The 27,196-nt window shown below is 49.4% G+C and overlaps 2 protein-coding genes across 5 annotated transcripts in view; one reads left to right on the forward strand and one right to left on the reverse strand.

Annotated features, from left to right (window-relative positions):
* The first annotated feature begins 18 nt into the window (after positions 1-18).
* LOC138807143 (large ribosomal subunit protein mL37-like) lies at positions 19-15,213 on the forward strand. Its single transcript, XM_069992732.1, has 7 exons — positions 19-417; positions 4,341-4,524; positions 4,641-4,756; positions 7,557-7,742; positions 9,545-9,702; positions 13,128-13,331; positions 15,004-15,213. The coding sequence occupies exons 1-7, from the start codon at positions 72-74 to the stop codon at positions 15,079-15,081; spliced, it is 1,272 nt and encodes a 423-aa protein (XP_069848833.1). The 5' UTR covers positions 19-71; the 3' UTR covers positions 15,082-15,213.
* A 7,664-nt stretch (positions 15,214-22,877) lies between these two features.
* The window catches only part of LOC138807144 (single-stranded DNA-binding protein 3), a 156,814-nt gene continuing 152,495 nt past the window's right edge, over positions 22,878-27,196 (reverse strand). For all 4 annotated transcript variants that reach the window (XM_069992734.1, XM_069992733.1, XM_069992735.1 and 1 more), the window contains 4 exons: positions 26,175-26,253; positions 25,441-25,469; positions 25,245-25,346; positions 22,878-24,647 (listed from right to left, as the gene is read on the reverse strand). In XM_069992734.1, the coding sequence (XP_069848835.1) occupies positions 24,618-24,647; positions 25,245-25,346; positions 25,441-25,469; positions 26,175-26,253 (240 nt within the window). In that variant the 3' untranslated portion in view covers positions 22,878-24,617. The remainder of the gene's footprint in view (positions 24,648-25,244; positions 25,347-25,440; positions 25,470-26,174; positions 26,254-27,196) is intronic.

Below are 27,196 nucleotides of genomic sequence, written 5' to 3' on the forward strand. Positions count from 1 at the left end.
CGCTCCCGGCAGGCTCTGCGCGAGGGAAGATGGCGGCCTCCTAGTGGAGGGCTTGGGGAGACCGAGTCAGTATGGCGTTGACGGTGGGGCCCGCTAAGCGGGCGCTAGCTGGCTCTGCGGGGCTTGGTCTTGGGGGCTGCGGGGCCCCGAGACGCGGGGCGTACGAGTGGGGCGTGCGTTCCACACGGAAACCCGGTCCCCCTCCACTGGACCGCGTGTATGAGATCCCGGGACTGGAGCCCATCACTTACGCGGGGAAGATGCACTTCATGCCTGGGCTGGCGCGGCCGATCTTCCCGCCCTGGGACCGCGGCTGGAAGCACCCCAAGTTCCACCGCCCGCCCCCCTTTCACGAGCACCCACTGTACAAGGATCAGCCTTGCTACGTCTTCCACCAGCGCTGCCGTCTCCTCGAGGGTGAGGCCCAGGGTCGGTGGGAGGGAACTTGTCCCTGTGCCCTGCGTGGCCTCCGACCCGCTGCTTTGGGCAGACCTCGAAACCATGGTTCTTGATTTCTTCATCTGCTGTAAGAATATCTTCTGTCTTCCGAGATAGGATTGAGTGGAATGTAAAAAGACTTTAAAAAATGATGTGAGAAAAATGAGGGAAGGGTAACAGGTTTTTCAAGAAATGTTCTTACTACCTTACTTATAGACCTGTAACCCCTCTACATCACCCTGACAATAAAAAAAATGATGTGAGCGTGGCTGCGAAGGTGGCTCAGTGGTAGAGTGCTTGCCTTCCATGCATGAGGCCCAGGGTTCGATTCCTCAGCATCACACAAACAGAAAAAGCCGGAAGTGGCACTGTGGCTCAAGGGTAGAGCGCTAGCCTTGAGCTGAAGAGCTGAGGGACAGCACCCAGGCCCAGAGTTCAGGCCCCATAACCACCCCTCCCCCCCAAAAAAAAAATGATGTGAGGGAGTAATGAAACAACTTGGTTTGAGGCAAGCTTAGGCAAGAATCAGTTTATGAAAACTTCTTAACAAATGGCCGGTCCCTGTGGATTGTGCCTGTTATTCTAACTAGGAGGATGCTCTGAAGGGTGGGAAGTGGCATGCAGGCAGAGGATTCCTGTCTTGAGCAGTATCAGGAATTATTTTTCAGAGTCCAAGATGAGGGAGTGGCACTGTGTCTCAGAGAGGTAGGCCACTAGGCTTGAGCAAAAGAGCTCAGGGACAGTGCCCAGGCTCCCAGTCCAAGCCCAACAACTGACCAAAGAAAGAGTTCCTGCCGGGTGCCTGTGGCTCACACCTGTAATCCTAGCTACTCAGGAGGCTGAGATCTGAGGATTGCAGTTCAAAGCCAGCCCGGGCAAGAGAAGTCCATGAGACTCTTATCTCCAATAAAGCACTAGAAAACTGGAAGTGGTGCTGTGGCTCAAGTGGCTCAAGCGGTAGAGCGCTCGCCTTGAGCTGAAGAGTGCAGGGACAGCACCCAAGCCTAGTTCAAGCCCCATGACCAACCAAAAAAGAAAAAAAAGAGTTCCTTTCCCCATTCTTTAATCTTTCTATTCTTACCCAAATCAAGATTGGAAAAGGACAGCTTCTAATAGCAAAATGGTTGAGGTCAGTGGGAACAGTGATTTCCAGGGTGGGATCAGGAAAGAAAAGTAGATCTGGCAGGGTTTGGGAACTAAGCCAGAAAATAAGTCCTAAATTTGAAAAAACAAACAAAAATAAAAATTTGAGTTATTTGGTCATACACTTAAGCTGCCCCATCTTATTTCTGCAAGCTGACTAGCCATTGAACACTTTCATAGGAAGGTTCTTACATGACTGGGCATCTTTGAGTGACCCTGATAGTGAAACACCCAAGTAGAAGCATGATGTTTTGGAAGTTAAGATCATGCTCATTTGGCTAGACTGAAAAGGTATCCTATATCATACATTCTGTCACTCACAGAGAGGTCTTGCAAAGTGTGTAATAAAACTTGCAAGATATATTGGTAGGAGTGCCAGTTGAGATCATGGTGTGATTATGGACTTTAGAGTGGACGGACTGAGGCCCTCCTCCTAGGCTCTGTCACTTACAAGGTAGTATGACCTGAAGCAGTAATCCTTTTTTTTTTTTTTTGTCGGTCGTGGGGCTTGAACTCTGGGCCTGGGCGCTGTCCCTCAGCTCTTCAGCTCAAGGCGAGCGCTCTACCACTTGAGCTACAGCGCCACTTCGGGTTTTTCTGGTGGTTTATTGGAGATAGGAGTCTCACAGTCTCTCCTGCCTGGGCTGGCTTTGAACCGAGATCCTCAGATCTCAGCCTCCTGAGTAGCTAGGATTACAAGCGTGAGCCACCAGTGCCCAGCTGAAGCAGTAATCCTTAATCTTACATTTCCTCCTTCATTTCATAAAATGGTATCTAACTTGTAGGTTAAACTTCTGGCACAGTATAGATACTTGCATTCAACAAATGTCAGCTTTAATGATTACATATTACTTGTATATACTAGTGAATGATAACATGTTAGTTCTGTCCATTTTCTTTTTTTCTTTTTTTTTTTTTTTTTGTCTGTCCTGGGGCTTAAACTCTAAGCTTGGGTACTGTCCCTCAGCTTTTCAGCTCAAGGCAAGCACTCTTACCACTTGAGCCATAGCACCACTCCTGGTTTTCTGGTGGTTTATTGGAGATAAGAGTCTCACAGACTTTCCTGCATGGGCTGGCTTTGAACCCAGATCCTTGGATCTCAGGCTCCTGAATAGCTAGGATTACAGGCGTGAGCCACCAGCGCCTGGCTCTCTGTACATTTTCAAGTTTAACCAACAGTGGCACTCTTTAGCCCGAAATCAAGTTTGCCTGAAACCCAGTCCCTCTGGACTTTCTGTTGTATCACCCTATCCAGCTATTGTTTTGAAACGTGTATTTCCATTGTAATGTCTTTATCAGTTTTAAAATGAAACATCTCATTGCCTTTGTTTATTACTACTAGAGATATTGACTGAGGTGTCCCTGCAAAGTGTTCTAGTGGCACTTGGCATGTCCTAGGGAATTTACCACCTAAAAGCTTTTTACATGATGTGTCCTGGAGTCACAGTAATGTTTTCCCAGCTGGAATGCAGGTGTCTGCCAACAACTTTCTTTCAACTTGTGGGTATAATTACTACAAAGGACATAGTGCAGCTAGCTGGGTGCTGGTGGCTCACATCTGTAATCCTAGCTACTCAAGAGGCTGAGCTGTGGCTCAAGTGGTAGAGTAGTAACTTTGAGCAAAAGAGCTCAAGGACAGCACCCAGGCTCTGAGCTCAAGCACCAGAACTGGCACTAAAAACAAACAACAAAAAACACATAGTACTAACTTTCATCTGAGAAGGAGGATTAGTATGTTTACATGAGTCAGAATTTAGCTTCTAGGGCTATGTCTGTTCTTCCTGTAGGGAAACCAGATTGTGGGACAGTGAAGCTGGGGAGGTTTTGCCAGGCACTGCAGCAGCCCATCCCCCCTGAGAGTAGTAAGAGCTGTTTAATGTTTAAGGACTCTTGTCACTCTAAATTGACTCCGAAAAATATACACAAATTTTCTAGTGAAACTAGATTAAATTAAAAATCAGTGAAGGAATCCAGCACAAAGTAAAAATAAGATGAGGTGAATTTAAAAAAAAGTCCACTCTGGGAAGTCTGTTTGCTAAAGAGGAGATGCAGATTTGGCTCTGGACTTGCTGGCAGTGTACAGGTTACAGAGTTGGGGTTAGTTAACTAGGCCAACTCCCCTTTTTTGTAAGTGAAGTTTTATTTGAATATAATCACATACACATGTTAATTATTGCCTAGAAACTGAAAGTGTTTACTGTCTCACCCTTTGAGAAAATGTTGGTTGACCCTCTGGGATTAGAGAAAGGTTCAGAAGGTCTTAGCACTCAGTGTCATGAGTAAAACAAAATGTTTAGTATGACTAGACAAATACAGGAGTATGTTTCATAGATTTACTTCATACAAGTCTGTTAAAAAGTAGCTAATTGGGCTGGGAATGTGGCTTAGTGGTAGAGTACTTGTCTATGCATGAATCCCTGTGTTCGATTCCTCAGTACCACAAAAACAGAAAAAGCTGGAAGTAGCGCCATTGCTTAAGTGGTAGAGTGCTAGCCTTAAGCTAAAGAAGCTTAGGGACAGTGCTCAGGCCCTGGGTTCAAGCCCCAGGATTGGCCAAAAAAAAAAAGTAGCTAATTATAGATTGTCAGAATTAACTTCAATAAGATGTAAAAAAATTAGGTCAAACTCAGGGCTGCTTGAGTTATTCATGAAGATCCAGAAGTTATTCCCATTGTTTCCCCACAGTGCTACCTGGTAGCTTGAGCATCTTTTTCCAAACCACCTTCTCTTTTCATTGTTTTGTGCTGATTGTCCCAAAGGTGTGAAGCAGGCTCTCTGGCTTACCAAGACCAAGCTAATCGAAGGTCTTCCTGAGAAAGTGCTCAGTCTTGTTGATGATCCAAGGAACCACATTGAGAACCAAGATGAGCGGGTTTTGAACATCATTTCTCACGCTCGTCTCTGGCACTCCACTGAGGACATCCCCAAGAGAGCGACCTACTGGTAAGTTCCTTCATAGTAAATATGATTTCTAACTGGTGGATTTTAAAGTCAACCTGTTGCTTTAAATCTCTAAATCTCTCTCTCTCTCTCTTTTTTTTTTTTTTTTGGTCTCCAAGTCCAGTCATCATGGACAGCCTGATACAGCTGTGTAAATCTCAGATTCTCAAATACCCTTCTCTGGCCAAGCGGATCTTTGCCCAAAACTATGCATTATCTACCAGCTGGAATCGAGGTTGGTCATTCTAGAAAGCCTTGTTCTGTGTTTTTTATTTTCCTACTGTCCAACTAACACCCCCCCCCCTGTTCATTTACATATCCTCCCTCCATGACCTGGTTTTGTAGGCTCAGACCATCCTCAGTATCATTAGCCATGTCCTTTTCTTTTTGACCATTTCCTTCCTTCCTTCTTTCTTTTCTTTCTTTCATTCTTTCGTTCTTTCTGTGTGTATACGTGTGTGTACGTATTAGTCTTGGGGCTTGAACTCAGGCCCTGGGTGCTGTCCCAGAGCTTTTGTGCTCAAGTCCAGTGCTCTTCCACTTAAGCCAGAGCTTACCTTTTTGGCTTTTTGCTGGTTAACTGGAGATAATTGGCTTTGAGCAGTGATCCTTAGATCTTAGCCTCCTGAGTAGCTAGGATTACAGGTGTGAGCCATTGGCATGAAACTCAAGCCTCTTCTTTTGTGAATCAGGCTGGTTTAAATGCTTTTCCTCAGTGTTCTTTATGTTCCTTGGGTCATCATAACACTTAATATACCATATCACATTTACCTGTGTCTCTTCTGTCTGCTCCACTAAACTGCACTCCTGATGGCAGGGCTCATGTCTTGTTCCTTTTGTCCAAACTATTTAACAGGTCATGGCCCCTAGGAAGACATGATTGAAAGGGCAGGTGAACAATATCAACTCCTGAGTGTTTCAGTCAGGGGTATCAGAGGAGAGGACACTGGTGCTTTAAGTAGTGAAGTCCTAGAGCAGGGAACCCAGCTGTGGAGTAATTGGGGACTTCAGGACATCTGTTTGGTCAGGTTTCCCTGGCTTGTCCCTTTGCATACGCACTTCCTGGCAAGAAGTCAGCCTTGCAGAGGTAATGGCACCACTAAGGAAATTAGTAAGCCTCATTAACGGAGAGTACTTGTTGGCCCTTCGTCAAGTATTACCTCTAATTAAACTGCCCCATTTGGAGCTGTCACTGAAGGAGGGATGTGGAGGGAATTGAATTAGAAACCACACTAGAGTGGTCTGTGGGGAGAATCTAAAACCCAAGGTTAAGAGAGGTCCAGGCACATTTATGTTCCTTGCAGAGTATATGTGAAGGAACAGGAAATGCTTTAGGAAACTAATTTTGAAGTACACTTATGATGTATTTTAACAAACAGTCAAAGTTTATCCATTTGCCACTTGAATATCCAGTGTTTACATCTGCAGTCAGGGTGGCCACACTGATGGAGTGGCACTGCTATTGACCTATAAGGAAACCAGCCCTGATTGATTCTTTTTTTTTTTTTTTGGTCAGTCTTTGAACTCAGAACCTGGGCTTTGTCCCTGAGCTTTTTTGCTCAAGGCTAATACTCTACCTCTTTGAGCCACCGCTCCACTTCTGATTTTTAGGTGGTTAATTGGAGATAAGAGTATCACAGGGCTGGGAAGGTGGCTCAGTGGTAGAGCGCTTGCCTTGCATGCATGAGGCCCTGGGTTTGATTCCTCAGTACCACATAAGCAAAAAGAAAAAAGCTGGAAGTGGTGCTGTAGCTCAAGTGGTAGAGCACTAGCCTTGAGCTGAAATGCTGAGGGACAGCGCCCAGGCCCAGAGTTCAGGCCCTACTACCGGACCCCCCCCCCCAAAAAAAAAAAAAAAAAGAGTCTCACAGCCTTTTCTGCGTGGGTTAGCTTTGAACCGCAATCCTCAGATCTCCTCCTGAGTAACTAGGATTACAGGCATGAGCCACCAGGACCTGGTCCTGATCTATTCTTTTCACTGTGATTTGACCTGCTGAGGAGTTTTGCCTCCATGGAGCCCATGCAGGGGCCCATGCTCAAACAAGTCTACCAGGTTTATTATGTCTAGTGGTGGAATGTAGTCTCCCTTGGGCAACACTGAATTACTTCCACACACTTTCATGGTGGCACACTAGTTGAGAAGAATGAGATGCAAGTTGGTTTCCTCAGACACCTACATCTCCATGCATAATTGGATTCATACAAGGTTTTCTGACTGCCAAACTTTCAGTTTGAGAGGTTAGGGCTCTCAGTTTTGGGCTTTCCCTAGGCCTTGGAGACAGCTATGACCCCCAGGCTGTATCTAAACATGGTTTACACTTCTTGCTGGAATACGTGCTGCATGGCAAGATTCTTGAATATAGAGAGTAACTCTTACTGTCTCTGGAGTCTGACTTGGCGCTAGTGCTCAGGAATATCTATATGGGGCCATCCAAACACCCAGCAGGTGTGGAGTTTGTCAAGATGGGATACAAGAAGAGTGATTAGCTGGACACTGGTGGGTGATGCCTATCACCTTTGCTGTGTAGATGGATGAGATCAAGAGGATCATGGTTTCAGGCCAGCCTGAAAAAGTCTGAGAGATTCTATCCCAGTGAAAGAAGCTGGGTATAGTGGCACATGCCTGTCATCCTAGCTATGGTGGAAAGTAAAATAAGAGAATCATAGTCCAGGCAGGAAGTGAAATCCTGTATAAAAATAACCAGTGCTAAAAATGTAACTAGGGCTAAAAGCATGGCTCAGCAGTGGAGCACCTGCCTAGAAAGTGTGAGGCCCAAGTTCAGATGCCAGTACTACCAAAAATAAATAGAAAGTACCCTGGATCTGGTTTGTTTTCCTCGCAGAGATCCCAGGATTAACATCCGAATGCCAGGTTTTGTGTTGTGTGATTTGGCTGGTCCCCTAGAAAAACTATAATGGATTTGAAGCTCATAGGGACTAAAAGGCTTCAAGTTTTGCTGAGAAAGAAAGAAAGAAAGGAAGGAAGGAAGAAAAGCCTTTAGACAGATTGGACTGATCATCTTTCCTCCCTTTAGAATCTGTTCTCCTTCAGATCCGTGGTACTAGTGGTACCCGACTGAGCACCAAGGACCCTCTGCCCCCAATTGCCCCCAGAGAGGAGGTTGAAGCTACCAAGAGCCATGTTCTTGAGACCTTCTATCCCATATCTCCCATTATTGATCTTCAGGAATGCAATGTTTATGATGTGAAAGAAGACACAGGTAAGGAGCAATGCCTTTGGTTTAGGCAGTAGGGAGGTGAAGGACTTGGGACCTTTTGAAGGAAAAGGCTATACAAAATACCTACCAGTGTTAGAAACCTCTTGTGCGTTATCTTCTAGGACCCAGGTAGCAGCCTGTATGACAGGTACTGAGACTCCCATTTTATGGGCCAAAAAACTGCAGCGTTAAGGGATTTTGCTCAAAAGTTGATTTCACACTTTACTCCTGAGAAACAATTCTGATGTCAGAATTCTATGGGTGGCTTGAGGGCTTTTCCTGGGTTGTGTGAAAGGCACCTCTTTCTGGTTGCACTATAGACTCTAGCCAATGTCTTTTTACCTTTCTCTATGGCCTTGAATGGGACTCTATCCAAACTCTACCCGTAAGCCACCATCGTCCAGTCTGTCAGCCAAGACAGACTAGGTCAGTCCTTCCTGTCCCTACTTGTCCCACTGTCCTAGCCTCCTGATTGGACAACATGACACCCCCCCCAAAAAAAAAACAACTATCCAGCACTAATAGAGGAGCCCCTCTAGGCCCCAATTTAATCCCACTTCTTCCCATGCCACTACCACTGCCTCTCAGCAAAGCAAGTTCTCCTTGCTTCACTGCATGAAGGCCTTTCTGCCTATCCCCACCCCTGGTCTCCAGCCTCATTTTTGCTCTTCCTCCTACTCCTTTATTCCAGCTGTACCTTACTCTCTATTCCTCTTCTCACAACTGGTTTCACCCTCCTCCCTCTGCCTGAGCTCATTGCCCTTTTTGTCTGCAGCTAACTCTTCATCTGTCACAACTTGTCACTGGAATCACTTTCTCCCAGAAATGTTGAAATCACTCAGTCTCTTCAGGAATCTTAGTTTCTCCTCCTAGTCCCCAAATCTCCTCAGATCTGGACATGGTCCTGTATCTGTATATGACGGGTTTTCCTGTCGCCCCTCTAGGTTGTGAACTTCCTACAGGCAGTGGCACCCTCTGCTTGAGCTTGGTACTGAAGTATGTGCTGAAGGACCAAGGCATGCAGGAAAGCCATGTCTCTTAACCAGTGCTATGCTTTTAGAGTCCAAGCTCCTAGCTCTTTCTCCCTTCTGCTCTTCATCTAGTCACTTATCCTAGAGATCTACAGCATGCAGAACTACCATGTGTACTATTTGACTCTTCACAGGAAATGCTTGCCCACCTGTGATAGGTGGTTCTTGCATAGACGTTCCAATGCAGATGACAGTAATTAGGAAAGGGACAATCTTAAAGCTGTGGTAATAAGAAGAAAGCATATCATTTGTAGAATTCAGAATTTTAATATTAGGAACAAATGACTTGCCTATCTCACAGTGGATCGAAGGTTATCTCTCCTTTGCCTCAGTCATGAATCCTTAGAAACTTCTTCCTGCATAGCTCTAAGTCCCCTTGGTAGTGACAGTGTAGTCATCTATGCACTTGAGTGAGAGGCAAAGAGTGGAGTTAGAACAGGCATGCAAGCAGCCCTAGCACAGCTTGTCAGGCGTTTCATGTGAAAAGGGAAGTAGTAAACATTGTTGGTTTTGTAGGCCACATGTGGTCTTGGTCTCAGCTGCCCCATATATTTGTTAATGAGTGTGACTCTGCCCAGTAGAAACATTTCTCAAAGCAGTCAACAGGCGGCAGGCTAGGTGTAGCCAGGGAGTTGTGGTCCCCACCTGAGCTAGAAGGATAGCAGGTACCTTTTCTAAGAGTGAAGTTCCTGCCCTGAGCCCAGGTGAGGGGGCTACTCCTGAGGCTCTTTGCCAGGCTGGTGAATCTGTCTCTTCTCCACATGAATCTTGCAGGATTCCGGGAAGGCTATCCTTACCCTCATCCACATACTCTGTATTTCCTGGACAGAGCCAACACACGGACATACCGCTTTCAACCCGATCAGCTTCGGGCCAAGATGATCCTGTTTGCTTTTGGCAATGCCCTGGCTCAGGCTCGGCTTCTCTATGGGGTATGTATATGGGGAAGACAATGGAGTTGCTTGGAGGAAGAAGGCTTTGAGGGGTAGGGACTCATGTTTTATTGAGGAATCCTAAGAAGAAGCAGTTATACTTACCCTGAGGTAATAGTGGACCTTCTCTGGGGCATGACTTTGTGCAGTAGCCCACCAGGTGTCATTGGAGTCCCATCTTTTAATCTGCAGCATCTCCAGGAACTAATCAGCTTGATCTGTGCTTCATAGCAATGAGTGAGGGAGAAGGGACTGGAACAAGATGTACCCCACTCCAGAGCATTCTGTTGTCCAGGCTGCACACATCTCTCTGCTGTGTAGGATGAGAACTAGAGCACAGGGCACCATGAGGAGGCAGAAGAAAGTAAGGCTATGCAGGTGGCTCATAGCTGCCAACAACTAGAATGGGTTGTAGGAAACAAATAAGCCACTTGCTGGTAGTACCTTGATCTGAGGACTTAAGTTGTCATAAAGAGGTGTCCCAAGATGGGCAGAAAGTCTGGCTCTAGAACAAAGGCCAAGAGGGTTATATGGGAGTCCTAAGCAAACCTGGTACATCAGATCCCTGGCCTTGATGGTTCTGAGATACTATTGGACTCCTAGGTCTTGGCTAGACCCTAAGGACCTCCAGGAGGAATGGGGAAATTCTAACCGCCATTTCTCATCCTAACTGGCTAGGTTCTGGCGGGGCTATGGAATTGTGGTTAGCTACTTAGGTAGGGAGTTGAATGGACCCTGCCTTATTGAGCACCTGCTACATCCTAGGCATTTGTTACGGCTCTTGTTAGCAGTGGGTCCTAAAACAAGTCCTAGAAACTGTGGGAAATGCACTTCCCAGACTTCTGAATCACAAGCTCTGGGGTTGGGGCCCACCAGTCAGCATGGCCAAGCCTCTGGGTGATGCTGGTATAAGCGCAAGGTTAAAAACCCTGCATTAGCTAGATGCTGGTGCTTCATGCCTATTATAATCCTAGCTACTCAGAAGGCTGAGATCTGTGCATTGCAGTTCCAAGCCAACCTGGACAGGCAAGTCTGTGAGACTCTTCTCTCCAATTAACCACCAGAAAGCTGGAAGTGGAGCTATGGCTCAGAACATTAGCCTTAAGTGAAAAAGCTCAGGGATAGTGCCTAGGTCCTGAGTTCAAGCCCCATGACTGACAAAAAAACAAAAAAAAAAAAGCCCTGCACTGAAATTTGAAGACCACTGCATGATTTACTCCTTGTAGTAATCCTATGTTAGAGACACTGTTAGCTCTACTTTACAGGGGTGGCTGAGCTACCTGACCATGCTAATACAGCCAAGAGGTTGGCAGGTGGGTTGGGGGTGTGGCTTAGCATGTGTAAGTTCTATTTCTAGCATGGCAAATGCAGTGAGGACAACAACAAAGAACAGATTAGCAGTTGTCACTGTCTTTTTTTTTTTTTTTTTGCCAGTCCTGAAGCTTGAACTCAGGGCCCAGGAGCTGTTCCTGAGCTTCTTTTGCTCCAGGCTAGTGCTCTACCACTTGAGCCACAGTGCCACTTCTGTTTTTTTTCTGAATAGTTTATTGGAAATAAGAGTTTCATGGACTTTCCTGTTGGGAGGGAGGGAGATCCTCAGATCTCAGCCTCCAGAGTAGCTAGGATTATAGAGTGAGCCACTGTGTGCCCAGCTTCTAGCTGTCACATCTTTATATGACCTCCTTGTATCTTTCCAATCCTCAGTAGATTGGCTTTATTCCCATTCCCTCATGGTAGACTTCTTGAAGGCTCTGGAAGGTTGGGAAACTCACTCAGGTTCCCACTGCTGATGAGCAGGAGCAAGGACTGAATCCTGGATCCCTCAGCTTTAAAGGATGTGCGCCTTTTAGCTTGGGCACAGGAAGGAAGCAGCCACATGCCATGTCCCAGGGACATGCCGTGTCCCAGGTCTGCAGGCTCACTGTAGCCTGTGCCAGCTGTGCTGGAAGAGCCTGAGTAGTAAGGCTGCCACTAATTGCCACCCAGTTGGGTAGGAGAGAGGCCTCCTCCAGCCCCTCCAGGTACAAATTATTCCTGGAGATGTGAAGTTGAGCAATTATGGGAAGAGCCTCCATGTAAAAGGTAAAATTGCTGAGAAATTTATGTACTACCTGCAGTTTTATTGATCTGTAGAGAGAGATAAGAGTCAATACAGAATTCTCGGCTAATACTTACAGGTGCTTTTCTCTTTATTTATTTCTCATGCAGCTAAGAACAGGTATTTCTAAGGCCAACAGCCCCAGTGTGGCCTACACTGAGGTCTGCCATTAGCTAGTTCTAATGTCAGATCATCCTTGGGGAGTGAGGCTGCAGTACTTTTGCATCGGGGACACCCTGCTTCGTGTGGCCTGCTTGCTAGCTCTTTGTCTAACAAGTAGCAGTTACCAAACTGGATTTGTGGGAAGTCACTGGAGACTGACCTTGTGATTTATCATCCAATGGGGTGCTGTGCAAACAAGAGAGTTCCTACCAATAGATATCCTGGGACACCAGGTGTAAGCCAGTGTGATAGGGTTTTAAGTGACTTAATAGCCTGGGGGTTGAGCCTGGTTCATACCTCATTGGTGACTTTGAGGAAATTGTATCACCTCTCCAAACCTGGTTCTTTGTCTTTTAGATAGAAATAGATGTTTAGATTTGATTGTAGAGGTTAGCTTATGGAAAACAGTTGAGGCACCTGGCACCTAAGAGGCCTTGAGTAAGTGGTTTTAGTGTCATTATCCTTACAAAATGACACTTAAGTGAAAGAGCATTAACCACTATGCTGACTGCTGAGATCCTGTGTGACACAGCTGGAACGGAACGTATAGGAATGAGGCCCATTTTGAGTTGCATGAGAGCATGAAGCCTAGATGGCTGTCATCGGTGTACACGTGTAGGAAGTTACAGCCATGCCAGGCCCTCAGCCGCAGGGTGGAAGTGGATAATGTGCTGTCTGCCAGGGACACTGGTTTTGGGGCCACACATATTTGTGACTTCAAACTCATCAGTTCACCTAACTGGGTGTCTTTCCTCATCTGTCAGATAGAGCGAGAGCTGGCTGAATGACATTGTGTCTATTCATTAACCTCCAGGTTAGCATTTGATAGCTGATGTCCCTGTTGCCCCCATCAGATAATGAGCGAGTTTGAAGGATTTCCATCTTTAACCTCCCAGCTCAGTGCCTGCACTCCTCAGCTCACCCAGTAATTACCTCTCAGTGTTCAAGTTGAAGAGCCGGCCCCCTGGGGCCTTGAGCCAGGCTGGGTGAGGGAAGACCTGGCCTGGCAGTATGCCAACCCTTCATTCTATCCTAACTGACCGAAGGTGGAGTTGTTACCTGGGAGCGGGTAGATTGTAAGGGTAAAACTGGATGTTGCCTGCTCTGTGCTGTTTGTTGCACCCCACAGTTTACGATTCATTTACTGGTCCCCTTTTCCACTCAGAACACCCCCCGGGTCTTGGAGCAGCCCATCGTTGTGCAAGGCGTGGGCACAGACGGACGTGTCTTCCAGTTCCTGGTGTTGCAGTTGAATACCACAGATCTGGACTCTGATGAGGGCGTCAAGAATTTGGTATGGGTAGACTCAGACCAGCTTCTCTACCAGCACTTCTGGTGTCGCCCAGTGATCAAAAAGAAGGTGGTGGTGGTAAGTCCAGCCATCTCCATCCAGCTGGGTGGTTAGAACAGCACCTTGACCCACCCCGCGAGGGCCAGCGTGGGAGCGCTGAGGCTGGTCCTGGAGGAGGGCCGCAGCCCTAGGGCTGCTCGCCCCGGGCATCTCCTCGCCCTCCCCTTCAGCTCCAGCTTCCCCTGCCTGCCTGTCAGCCGTCATGTCCGGCTCCTTCTAGCATCCTGCAGGTTCCTGCTGTCACCACTGCCCCTGCTCTTTACCATTTCTGTTCCTTGTCTTTCCAGGTTTAGTAAGTTCCTCAGCACCGCTGGTCCCTGCACTGCCTCATTCCAGTGCCTCCATGGGCCCCAGAGATGCTGCTGCCATCACAGTGTGGTGACCACCTGTGCACACCTGTGCAGCCGAGCTCAGCGCTCCACCAGGGCCGGGCCTGGAAACAACACCCAGATCCGTCCTTCCCCTAGCATAATCTCTGTGGCTCAGTGGACCATCTGTGTGGCTGTCTTCAGAACAGCAATGGTGCCTGAAGCATTCTCTTCTAGAACACCAGGCAGCCATCTTGCACTCGGAGGAAAGCAGGCCAGAACAGGGGTGCTGCTGGGTCTGTGACCAGCTGTGTCCCACACAGACCTGAGTCCAGACTTGCTGAGTGTCAGCTCTTGTTTCTCTTTGGAAACACCTTCCAAGCCAAGGCTCTAGACCCCTGTGACCCATGCAGTCTCACCTGCCACCTCCTGTCTCTCCTTAGCCTCATCCCATTGAATTTTTTTTTTAAATTTTAAGAGTGATGTGCAGAACAGTTACAGTTACATAAGTAAGGTAATGAGTACATTTCTTGTCGAACATTGTTGCCCCCTACCTCCTTTCCTCCCACTTTCCCTCCCCCCATTCTCCCTTCTCCCCTTGTTTTTTAAGGTCCCCTCTCTATAACCTCTTCTTCTAGAATCTGCGCTCAGTGCTGAGCTCAAGCTGGGTTTGCTTAGATGGCTTCCACTTCTCCAGCTCCAGTTCCCACCTGTCCATCCCCTCCCTTCACCACAGTGGGCCTAGGCTCCAGCCTCCCCCACCCTTTTCGCCTCCACGGTATCCCCCTGTGCCATCGCAAACACTGCCCTCTCCAGCGCTGCCTTCCTTTTCTTTTTCTAGTCCATTCCGCCTACCCTTGTGTGTGTGAGTTAATCATTTCCCTTCTTGCAGCACCTTTTTTACTCCCACAGCGAGGTCTGTCACCTTTTATTATCACTCCTTGTACACCTGACTGAAAGCTCCTTGGGGATAGAAACCAGATCATGGTGCTTCTGGGTCTCTCGCACAGAGCAGAGGCCCAGGACAGCAAGAGCCAGAGCCTGATAAACGAGTGTTGAATGGGTGAGGGATTATTGTCCCGGGATTAAAGAGGGCAGCCGGCCTTTTGTTCCTGGCGGTTGAAGTGAGAGGAATTAGGGAGCCGGGCAGTGTCAGCAGATGATTTGACTGATCGGGGCCAGGAGTGCTTCCTGCTCTAACTGCAGCCCCTCAGGCGTCTGTCTCTTCAGGGCCATCTCTCAGGGTCCTTGGCCCCTGAGAGAGGTGATGGGGGGAAAAGCAGTGAGGATCCACACTGACGATCCACATAAGACTGACCTCTGCTTTAATTGCTGCCATTAAAACCCAGTCGCAGGATCCTAATGGGCTGTGTTCTTTCCAGGAACCTGTTGGGCCAATTGGTTTCCAGCCAGAGACATTCAGGAAGTTTTTAGCTCTGTATCTGCATGGCGCCTTGTGAGTCAAGAATGTTCTGCCCGTGGCCCTCTGAAGAAGCCTGTGTCCTAGCCAGGAGGTGCCGGGGTCATGGAGGCACTCCACACTTGCTCAGCCTGGTGATTTTGATGGCAATAAAGAGTCCTTTGTTCTCCTCGACCTGTGTGGGTGTGAGGGTGCTGTCTAGGGGGACGTCTCATGAGGGCCATACCATGTGGCCTTCTTGCCCCCGAGACAAGTGCAGGCCTGGGAACCTGGCCTGCTTCAGTACAAGCCCAGCGCTGCCCCAGACCCATGGGAGGGGCAAGGTTTCAGTTGCTTCATCTAGCACTTGCTGTTAACATGCTCGCCTCTGCTTTTTCTTTTTTTGAGATGGTCTTGCAATGTATCCTAGCTGCCTGGAAACCACTATGCAGTCCGGACTGGCTGTCTCCAGCTTCCCAAAGATTCTAGGTATATACTACCACACTTGGCCACTTCAGTCTTTCGGCGATTCTAGGCCGTTCCGGTGTGCCTGCCTCGTGACAGATGCGGTAAAAGGCACCAAGTTCTTGCAGAACTGCTTAAATCAGGCAGAGAATCTGAAGAGAATATTTGTAGCTTTCTCTAGTTGCCCGGATTAGCTGGGTTTCATTTGTCCGAATAACAATTCTTACCATGGTGTCACGATTGCCAGGCACCTTGTACCAAACATCTTGCTTAGTTGTCATACAACCCCTACAGTTTAACCAACGGTACAGTAAATGGCATCTCTGCTTCAAGTAAACAGGCACTGCTCTATGCCTAAAATGAGCAAACAGATAATAGAAAGAATGTCCTCCGTTGTCTGTAGTCGAGTGTTTTGGGTCAGCCTCCCTAGGACATTCTGGAGATATGTATGTGCCTAAGAAGAAGTGCTTCAGGCTCAGCACCTGTGGCGTCACAGGTAGCAGTTTATGCGGGAGGGACTGAACTCAAGGTGTCACACCCATGGCCAAACCTGAGGCTTCAGCCATGCCCACAAGGCCCTGGGGCCAGAGTTGTTCTACCCTGATGCGGGGCGTCTCCAGTCAGGATATATGTGTAACAAGCTGCAGTTGTGGACCAGGCCCAGTGTCATCCTGGCACATTGGCTTTCCCTCTTCAAGCAGCCACATTAGTGTCTGCTGACAGATGCTAGGTTGTTTCCAGTTGTTATTGTTAGGAAGAAGGCTGCCATGCACACCCGTATCTATCTATGCATCATGGTCTGCTCTTGTTCTTGTTGAGTGTAGCCATGGGGTAAATTCCAGACAGTGTGATTGCTGAGTCTAAGGGATTTTTTTTTTTTTTTAAAGAACACTGGTGGGAGTGCAGACTGGGCTGGCAGGGCCCCAGGGAGGCATCCAGCTGGAAGCTACTGTGTAATCTTAAGGGAATGAATCTCCTGGGAACTGGTTGCATGGGGAGTGAGAGGGTGAGCTGAGCAAGGCTCAGTACACACAGGCAGCATGTGAGCTAATGGATGAGGTCTGCCTTGGATGGGCCAGGGTGGCAGGGTGGCAGGCAGCCTGCACTCCCTCTGGCTCCAGATAGCACAGCCCTCTCTGGCAGCTTGGAGCCTATGACGTTCCATGTACAGGGCGGCTGATGCATATACTGAGGCCAGGGGTGGCCAGTGCATCGAGCATGCCCAAGACCAAAGTTTCTATGTGGTGACAACTCCCCCCTCCACAGATACACTCCCCTCCCCAAGTCCCCAGTGTCACCGCCTCATCCCTACCACCCTGCATTCCTTATGGGGTGGTGTGAAGTCTGGTTTTAGAACCTGTGGGCAGTTTCCCACAGGCAGTCTGAGTCGGGGAGAAGGAAGCAGGAGAAACACTGGCAATGGAAAGCCACAAAGGGACCTCTTAAGCAGTAGACTTGGAACCAAGATGACACCCCTATTGTGAACTTGGATGTGAATACATTTCTCATAGTGTCATCTATGTAAGTGCCTGGCTCAGTTTGTTTCCAGCAGACTTCACGGACAAGGGAATTAGGAGTTTGGTGGCTGGGGATGGGGTGGGGGTAGGGGGACATTCCCAAGAGCCTTCTGCATGCAGCCAGTCTCAGATCCCCAGCCTCTTTGGTGAGTGGGGCTAAAGCGTTTCCCTCCAGGATTCCGGTCAAGTTGCTCTTGGTTAAAAGATTTTGTCTAGATGGATATGGAGTTTTCAGAAACCCCTGAGAGGTAAGTTTGGGGAGCTTTTTTTTTCAGGGCGGGGGGGGGGCGTTGCTCACTTTAGACTGTTCTCTGTCTTCTCCCAAGGCTGGCTTGCTGCTGGTCCAAGGCTGGGAAGGCACCAGGCAGGTCACACAGACATCTCCTCGGTGCCTTCTGCCGTGTGCCTGTCACCCAAGTCACTCATCCTGGCCCTTCATTGAGAATATTCCGTCTCTGTGACCTTAGCCCTTCCCATGTGACTGCTGAAGGTCCCTCTGGCGTGGGAACCCTCTGCTGACACACCGGGTACCTTCAGAGGTAGGCATGTGCTGCAGTCCTAATGCCAGCTCCTTGATCTGAATGATGAGTTCCTAGCCACTGGTTCACTCAGGAGCACTCAGGGAGCACTGAGCAGTGACTAGATTCAGAGTAGCAAACAAAGCAAGTCCCTGCTCTGGAAGCATTTGCATTCCTCTGTGGGAAGCCAGAGGGGTTGTGGAGGAGACCTGGTGTGTCAGTGATAGGAGAAATGCGAAGGAAGAGTTGGGGTTGACTGTTCATCGGGGTGTTCCCTTAGAGACACCCATGAAGTATTCAGGAGGCAGAATTAGAGGGAGGGCTGGAGGCCTCAGCTGATCTGTGGAGAACTTGGAAATTAGGATGGCCATTCAGCGAGCAGTAATGTGGGGCCTGGGCCCACCTCCACCACGACCACTACTTGGGAGGGGGAAACCTTGAGGAGGCAGCCATAGACCAGTTGGCAGTTGCTGTGAGGTTGTCAGCCCTTCCCTCCCAGGGCCAGGGGGTGCTGCGTTAGGTGACAAGTCCAGAAGGGCCTCAGACTGCCATTTGGATAGAGGCCAGAGTGGAAGGTGGGAGCAGGCCAGGACAATACCTGGGGACACTGTGGGAGCTCTGAAATGGTCATGGTCATGGGGCACAGCCATCGGGACCTGTGCCCCTGCTCCACCACGTCAGAGGTTACGGAAGCCTGACGTCTATTTTACTTTATTTTCAAGTATCAGGAACTGAACCCAGTGCCTTGCACAGGCTATGCAAATACTCTACCACTTGAGCCCTACCCACAGCCCTTTTATTTTTGTTTTGAGATAGGGTCTGGTTATCCTCTTGCCTCCACCTCTTGAGTAGCTAGAATTACAGGTGTGCACTACCACACCCAGCACAGGACTGACTTTTATAGTTGGTGATCCAGCCCAAAGTCAGGAGGGGCCTCTTAGGGTCCAAGTGAGCTAGTTCTCATTCTAGCCTTGCCCTTGAGAAGGGCATGTTTGTCTTCCCCTGCCATGGACCTGGGATCCCAAACCAACACACCTGTTAAAACATGCCGACTCTCTTGCCCAAACTAGTTTGCACACTCCCAATACTGGGAACTCACTCCTTGGCAGCTCTGCCAGGAAGAGTGTTATACTGCAACTTCAATTCAAGGTCCCAGCTCTGCCTTCTGGGGACCCATTGCTAGCTAGTCTCCCACCCCTGAAGGGTTGGAAGGCTGGGCCCTGGGTGCTCAGCTCAGTGTCTGCCGCTCTCCCTCTCATCCTGTCTCACTTCTCAGTTCACCATTTGTCTCAGCTGCCTGCTCCAGTCCACATCACAGAGCAGGGCCAGGGCCCTGCTGCTTCAGCTGGAGACAGGTAGAGCAAGGCTGGTGCCTTCCATCCTGGACACAGTCTTGGTTGTTGCTGAGATTCTTTGTCCCACGGCTGAACATCTCAAGCCACATTTCCTCAGACCCAAAGTCACATCCAGGGAGTGGAGTGGACCTGCTGCTCAGGGCAGGACCTCCACCTGAGCCCAACATATCCACAACCATGGGTCTCCTCAGACAGGCCAGTGAAGGAACCCAAGAACTGGGCAGGACCCGGGACTGAGATATGAGGTTCCCCACTATGGATCTTGGGCACTCCATCTCACAGTTCCAGGCAGCTCCGACAAGAAAGTCTGTGAAATGCTTATCTCCAATTAACCAGAAACCGGAAGTGGCACTTTGGCACAAAGTGGTAGAGTGCTAGATTTGAGCAATAAGAGCTGAGGGACAGTGCTTGGGCCCTGGGTTCAAGTCCCATGACTGACCAAATAGAATAAAGAAGTACCTACTGTGTGCCAGGTATTGTGCTGGGAATTTAGGGATATAGAATAAGGGTGTCATACTCTCTGTTCCCGGGAGCTCCAGTCTGCAGCCAGGTTCCTTTAGACCCCTTGCCTAAGCACCTGCCTCAGGTGACAGCATGCGATGGGGACAGGTGTCCTAAGCACATTCTAGGGACAGCTACTCATTATCCTCCAGTTGCTCCAGGAACACTCACTGGGCACCCATGGGATCTAGGCTCTGAGCTGGGTGCATGGGGATGAGGATGACATAGCTCCTTGTTAAAGGGGGCAGGTATAGAACCACAGAGCACAGGAGCCCTGGGGACCCAGGCAGCTGCCCCAGCCTAGGAGCCTCCTGATGGAGGAACCAATTGATCTGGGTTCCATAAGGAACTAGGAGAGGCCCAGCCAGAGCAGGGCAGAACCAATGTCCTAGGCCAAAAAGCCCTCTAGAGTTCTACACAGTTGGGGCGTGAAGTGCTGAGGAACAAGAAAATGCAGGACAGCCCATGGCCCATATCTGTAGAGGTTGATGAGTGTAAACTTGGCCTCAGCCCCTCACCCCTAACTCAGGGCCCCCACAGCTCAGGGCACACTGTACTTGGCCTTAGAACCCTTTGCTCTCCTCCTAGGCCCTCCTTCCCTCCTTCCTCTCTTCTCTCCTCTGCCTCAGCTGGTCCCTCCTGTTTCTCAATCACTTCCTGTTTCTGATTACTGACAGCCCCAGGGTCCTATGCTGGGCTGGTCTCCACTTCCCAGGTGATTTCAGCCAGTCTTATGCCACCTCAATTTAATTTGCCTGAGCCATTCCAGCCCCACCTCTGGGGAGGGAGGTGCAGCACCATCCTTCCAGGTCTTCTCAACAAACACATGGTGAACGGATGGAAGTCTGTAGAGGCTCAGAGGGAGATCTTTGGGGCCCTAGAAAGGCTGAGATGGAGGCCGAGAATTGAGGAGGTGGCGAATGTCTAGACGGCAGATTCTGGGCTCCACAGTCCCATCCTCCCTCGACATCTGGTCCTTTGTGTCTAACCTCAAGCCCCAAGGCTAAGCCCTGTGATCCCAGAGTGGGGTAGAGTAGGGTCAGCCCTTTCCCTGAGTAGGCCCTAATTCCTTCCCTGCCTAGCCCTAAAGTTAAGCCCCGGGGAAGCCAGTGGGCTCAGATCCACTTGAGTCAGGGCCAGAGCCATTGTTAGGCTCCTGAGGTCTATGAATCTTTTTTTTGTCGGTCATGGCCTGAAGTCTGGGCCTGGGTGCTGTCCCTTGGCTCTTCAGCTCAAGATTAGGGCTCTACCACTTGAGCCACATGCCACTTCCATTTTTTTTTTTTGCTTATGTGGTGCTGAGGAATCGAACCCAGGGTCTCATGCATACAAGGCAAGCACTCTACCACTGAGCCACCTTCCCAGCCAGGTCTATGAATCTTGAAGCACCCATTCCCCCTGTATTCATGGACAGAGGAGTCTCCACAGGTCATTGAAGTCCAGGTTCTATTTCCCAGGTGTGCATGTGCACATGCGTGTGTGTAGATGCTGATTTCAGGGAGCCAAGAGAAACCAGGTATTCAGCAAGGCCAGCCTTTCCCCTCTTGTGGGCTCCTAGCCAGGTGTCTTATGGACAGTGTGGACTAACAGGAAAGGAGTGGGCCAGGTGCTGGTTGCTCATACCCATAATCATAGCCACTGAGGAGGCTGAGATCTGAGGATCATGGTTTAAAGCCAGCTTGGGCAGCCGTGAGTAAAAAAGCCAAATGAGAGTATAAGGTCTTGAGTTTAAGCCCCAGTACTGGCACACACACTCACATGTATGCTCACATGCAGCAGTGGTTACCCTGGGTCTGACTCCTGTACTACTCCTGTCTGCTTCTGGGATGAGCTAGTAAAGCCTTCCTCTGTGGAAGGACTCTGCCTTTCCTTCAGGATGCTGGGCACCAGCACAAAGTAGAGCTCCAGCCTGGTCCTTATCTCTTGGCCAGGCCTGGGAGGTGCAGTGATGATACGGCAGGAAGAATCAGTCTTTTCCTCAAGGTTGGGTGGGCCAGCCTGAATGAACCTTCACCAGGGCCATGGGGTTGTGCAGGAATGACAGGCACTGCCTGGGAGCTGCAGCAGTAGGGTGGCAGGAAAGAGTGCTCATGGGGCCTCTCAGTGATCTAGCTCTTCCTCTTTCCCAGCACTTGTCCACAGTCCCTGTCTGCTCTCAGTTCCTCTGGGGAACCCCATCACTGAGCAGGCAGTTCTGAGGAGGTGCCAGTGAGGGCCAGTCACAGCCTAAGTCCCCTCATCTGTCCAGCAAGGATATTTCACATCCTACGAGGTAGGTAAATCATTATCCCCATTTCACAGATGAGGAAACCCAGGGACAGAGGTACAAACAAACCTTGCCACACTGCAACTAGAGACAAAGGCAAGATTTTAACATGGCGTTGCGCAGTCTGTTCCCACGATCCTTAGAAACTCAATTCTCACCTTGCTTGGGCTCTGCCTAGGCTTTAAATGAGACGCTCGGGGGTGCCAGCTCTGCTCCCCAAACACTATCAAGTCAGTCCCACCCTGTCTTCTGCCTCTCTTCTTATCCCTGCCCTCAGCATTTCCTGCCCACATGACAGCTGGGAACAGTTTACCCACATCCTGACAGCCTCACCTGTTGATCTCTCTAAACTTTAGGTCTGTGCTACTCTTAAAATCCTTCCAGGGTAGCAGGGGACTGGTGGTTCACGCCTGTAATCCTAGCTATTCAGGAGGCTGAGATCTGAGGATTGCGGTTCAAAGCCAGCTTGGGCAGGAAAGTCCGTGAGACTCTTACCTCCAATTAACCACCAGAAAATCAGAGTGCCCAGGATCAGCGTTCAAGCCCTATGACCACCACCACCAAAATCCTTCTAGAGTGCCTGGGCATGGTAGTTCATGCCTGAAATCCCAGTTTCTTGTGGGTAGTGTCGTGGAGGAGTAGGTGGCCAGCCTAAACAAAATAGTTGAGATCCTTTCTAAAAAAAGGTTGGACACAGTTGTATACAGCTGTCACAGCCACTTGGGAACCTCAAGTAGGAGGATACTGACTCAGACCAGCCTGCACAAAAATGTAAGACCTAATCTGAAAAATAACTAAAGCACAAAGGGCTGGGGTATGGCTCCAGTGGTAGAACACCTGCCTAGCAAGCATGAGGCTCTGAGTGAGTTCAAACCCCAGTACCAACAAAAGAAAACAGTAGCCTGGTGTATCACCCCACAGTCGCTAACACACCAGGCACTTCAGGGAAAGGCCTTGGCAAAATTCCTATCTGAGGAAGTGGTGGCGACCCACAGGACCAGCCTGGCCATCTGAGCCTTACAAAACAGCGAGCTCCTGGGACCTTTTCCTATTTCCAGAAACAAAGATGTTCCAGCAAAATAAGTGTGTTTTCAGGACAAGAAACTGGAACTGTTAGCAGGCTCCCAATATTTTGAGGGAGATTGGGGGGACCCTCCCAACCCACATCCCCAGGGGCCACCGGGGCAGCTTTCCACAAAACACAGCACAGACATGCCCAGGAAAAGAAGGCAAAATGTCAGCAGGCCTGAGCCAGGCACAGAATCTATACTTCACGAGTTGCCATATACTTTACAATCAGCATAATCAACTCCAACCCATGTCCCCCAAACATGTCAGGAAGGGCTGCGGAAAAAAGATGTCCCTTTAATAAAACGTTATCAACATATATCGTACACAAACTACAATGTATCATAATTACTTTTTTTTTTCCTCTCATAATTCAGAACCAGACTACAAGGTAAGAAAAAACACAGAAACAGCTACAATGTTCCCAATAATCCGCACAAGGTCTTTTTTTCAGGCAGATGGTATCTCACATAATATGATATACATGGGTCAGAAAGGGGAGGTAAGAAAACAAAGACCAGCTACGAGGGAGGGGTGAGGGGGGGTAAGGAGGGGGGAGTGTAAATGTACAAAGAATTCCGTGTCTTCCAGGGCAAGACACGCAGGTTCCCGCAGGGGTGAGGTGAGGGAGGCTGCCAGTCTCCCCCTCCCGGGAGGGGACAGGCTCCACCATTGGGTTTGTCGGCTTTTGAAAAACAAAACAAAACAGAAAAATAGGACTGGAAACAGCATGTCTGTTTGGTTGCTGGTGCTCCCCCACCCCCACAGCTATGCCAAAGTCTTTCCATCCAGTTCCAAGCATATACAGAGCAATTCTGCTCAGTTTCTTGTCTTTGAAAAAGGGCAAACAAAGAGAGAATAAAAAAAAAAACCAAACTCCAGCCCACCCTGCCCTTGCGCACGGGAGTGACGGTGTGAGAAGCCCGGGACCAGAACGTGGAGGTCACAGTTTCCATGGCCAGGTCACAGTCATCCAGTGAAGCTGGTGGGGGCTGAGGAGGGGCTGTGGAGGCAGGGAGGCTGGGCGGACAGAAGTCCGGGAGAGGAAGCAGTCCTGGGAACACAGTGCATGCGCCGGTCCGGCGGTGGTCTCGGCTGCGCGTGGCAGGGCGGGTGGTCTGGCCCATGTGATGGGGGTGGGCTGGGCGTCCAGGTGCGCTGCTGTCACTAACCAGGCCAAAACACCAGCTGGAAAAGGGTGATTTCCTTTCCTTCCTTTCCCAAAGCAGCTTTGTAAAAGAAACCACTGATTGCGAGCTGTCCAGTTTATTGTTTTGAGATGGCTACGAACAGTGTGACATCTCACACCTGCACTAGGTTCAAGGTGGAAGGGCCTGGGGACGGACAGATAAGACAGCAGGGCTTGCTTGCGGGGTTTTTTCCTTTTCCTTCTTTCTTTCTTTCTTTCTTTTTTTTTTTTTTTTTTGCCCTTTTCCTTTTCCTTTTTTTTAAAGAAGAAAACAGAGGTTGATTGGGGTGGAGGGCTTGCTAGAAGCTTCCGTGTTTAAAAATTACTGTCCCAAACCCTTTCCCCTTGAAAACAACAACAAAATCCCAGCAATGATAAAACCCAAGACAAAAAAAAAAAAAAAAAAAACCCTCAAAAAACAAAAAATGTCATTACAGAAAAGGCCCTTTTCAAGAAAGGGCAAGGGGTTGGATTTTTCTGGTCACTGACTTGAAATACATTTTTGCTTTTGAGTTCTGTCCTTCATGTTTTATGAAATAAAAAGTTCAGCCTTTTTATTGCATGAAACTAAAATTGGAAAGGTAGGAGGGAGTGGAGGGGGATGGAGAGGGGATGGGAGATGCCCTCCCCCAGCTCCTGGTAACGACACCTCACTTCTTGCATAATTTCTGGCATCTTCCGCCTACAATGCCGGCTCTCAGCGTCTCGGACAGGGGGGTCACACACTCATCGTCATGCTTGGAGAATACTGAGGGAAGAATGAGAGGAGAGAAGGGCGTGAGTTCCCAAGGGGCCTGATAAAGTTTTTAAGGTTCAGTGACAGCTGGACAGGGCCAAGATGAGGGCTAGGAAGCGAGGACTAAAGGCCACTACTAGGACCAGCCTGTGTGCCCTTCAGAACTCTGGCAGCCGCCTCTTCTGGGCAGCTGAGACAGCAGGGAGTTGAGCTTTGGGGAACCAGGGCTCCACCAGGGTACCCTGGCTGGGGGCCAGTCGGGGGTTCTCCAAGGTTGTTTTCTGGAAAGGCAAGTATACAAAAAGCCCACTATGGGCAGCATATGGCTGGGCCCTGACACCCTGAAATGCCTGGTTGCATGGCTCTTCCTCCCAAGGCCAGGTAGAAATGGGCTCCTGGGGCAATGCTGCCCTGCCGATGCCTCGCTCTCAGTCCAAGGCTTGTCAGGTTAGCCTGTGGTCCCTCTAGGCTGGGCAGTGGCTAGGTGAAATGGAGGTGAGAAGCCCACAGCATTGAGTGCAGACCAGACTCACAGTCAATAGCTTGTGAGGGTTCCCAGGCCTGACCAAAAGGACTAGGACCCAATGTAAGAGGAACATGCTGCCTTACGTTGTCATTCTGGAAGGAGTGGAGGAAATTCCCTCCTAGCTCGCCATCGTCTCGAGGGGTGCCCGGAGGATTGCTAATGCCACTTATGTTGTTAGGAGAATTCTGTAGAACGAAGAGAGGAGAGTGAGCCTGTCTCTCCAAGCTCCTGCCCCCATGAATGGGTATGCCAGGGAGGAGACAGACAGTGCATACTCACTTTTGGAAGTCCGTCTATGTCACCTGACCCTGGAAGGAAAGAAGAATCCAATTTAGTTTCTTGCTCATTTTTCCTGGAAGGTCTCCAGCCTCTTCCTTGGGCTTCCCCTAGATCCCACATTCTATCTATGCAGAGAATTTCCTGTCTGGGTATGGAGCTTCTTATGTGTCAAGACATCTAAGATTTGTGCATCATGGTTTGAAGCAAGCCTGGGCAAGAAAATCCTGAGACTTTTTTTTTTTTTTGTCGGTTGTGGGACTTGAACTCTAGGCTTGGGTGATGTCCTTGAGTTCTTCAGCTCAAGGTTAGTGCTCTACCACTTGAGCCACAGCACAACTTCAGGTTTTCTGGTGGTTTTATTGGAGATAAAGAGTCTCAAGACTTTCCTGCCGGGGCTGGCTTTGAACCACGATCCTCAGATCTCAGCCTCCTGAGTAGCTAGGATTTCAGACGTGAGCCACTGGCACCTGGCTAGTCCTGAGACTCTTATCTCCAATTTACCAGAAAACCAGAAGTGAAGTTGTGCCTTAAAGTGGTAGAACACTACCCTTGAGCAAAAGAGCTCAGGGACAGTTCCTTGGCCTTGAGTTCAAGCCCCATGACCCACAAAAGAAAGACATCTAAGAATGATATATACCAGTCCGGTTGGGCCAGGAGCCCAGACAGAGGGCAAGTAGCTAGGAGAGTTAGGCAAGGGACAGTGGGAATGTGACTCAGGACCGGAGTTAGCTTACCTAGTGATCCATTCATGTGGTGTGGCTCCATGCCACCCATGCCTCCCATCGGGCCGTCTGAGCCAGGACCCATTGGGAACTGAGGGAGAAGCAACAGAGCATGGCTTAGTGGGCCCAGGCTCTCAACATCCCTCATGGCTCCCTTACCCAGTGAGTTGGCCAATAAACCTTCGAGGACACAAGCCCTACACCACAGCAGCCCAGGAACCTCCATTCTGGTACCTGGCTCCTTGTACCAGCCCGAGTTAAGTGCACGTAACTGGATGGAGCAGGCTCCTGGGTACTGGGCAAAGGGACAAACCCAGGGAAAAGGACTGGCTAAAGGCCACCCAGTTCTCAATCAATAGTGCTCGTTCCATCCCTACGTGCAGAGCCTGACTCACCAGCTGCAGCCACACAGGTATCTGGCAGTGGCAGGCCGGGGGCCAAAATTACGCATGCTTTTTATGTGCCTTTTACAAACAGCAGAGATGAAGGCCTGGCAGTCTGGCCCAGGGCTGTCTACTAGTCTCCTCCATGTACCTCCTTAAGCATGAATACATTTTAGGGGCAACAGAAACAGGACCAGTCAGTGCTGGGATAGCTGATAAGCCTTTCACAAACAGATAGGGCAGGCAAATCCGAACCTAGAGATCCATCCTTCTCTATCCGCAGGCTGCCTACAACTACCAAACCCACCTATGAGGAGGCAACCAAAGGCCAGAGCACTGTTAGACACCTGGCCTGCACTAGGTGCTGAGGATACAAAGCTGAGCATGAGCACAACTGAGGGGTAGAATCTGGGCAGGCAAAGGCAGGCTAGACATCCTGCAAGAGCAAAAAGCCATGTAGGGGGCTGGCAGCATGGAGGGGCAGGAAAGAGCATGGCGTGCAGGAAGCAAGGCCCAGACAGATTCCAAGATGGGGCTGGGAGGAGCTGCTTCCCTACTCACCCCCCTATGCCACTCTGGGGTTTAGCACCTTACCTCCCTCTGTGCTAACTAACTTGGTGTTTACTATCCTATGCAATATGAGAACAAGAG

Source organism: Dipodomys merriami, unplaced genomic scaffold (genome assembly GCF_024711535.1).
Source record: "Dipodomys merriami isolate MVZ:Mamm:240054 unplaced genomic scaffold, mDipMer1.0.p SCAF_412, whole genome shotgun sequence".
Lineage (NCBI taxonomy): Eukaryota > Metazoa > Chordata > Mammalia > Rodentia > Heteromyidae > Dipodomys > Dipodomys merriami.

Bases quoted from the DNA above. Each gene is read 5' to 3' on its own strand.
- LOC138807143 (XM_069992732.1), top strand. From the start codon at position 72: ATGGCGTTGACGGTGGGGCCCGCTAAGCGGGCGCTAGCTGGCTCTGCG. The intron at 4,757-7,556 runs GTTGGTCATTCT...TCCTCCCTTTAG, and splicing joins ATCTACCAGCTGGAATCGAG to AATCTGTTCTCCTTCAGATC. The intron at 13,332-15,003 runs GTAAGTCCAGCC...TGTTCTTTCCAG, and splicing joins TCAAAAAGAAGGTGGTGGTG to GAACCTGTTGGGCCAATTGG.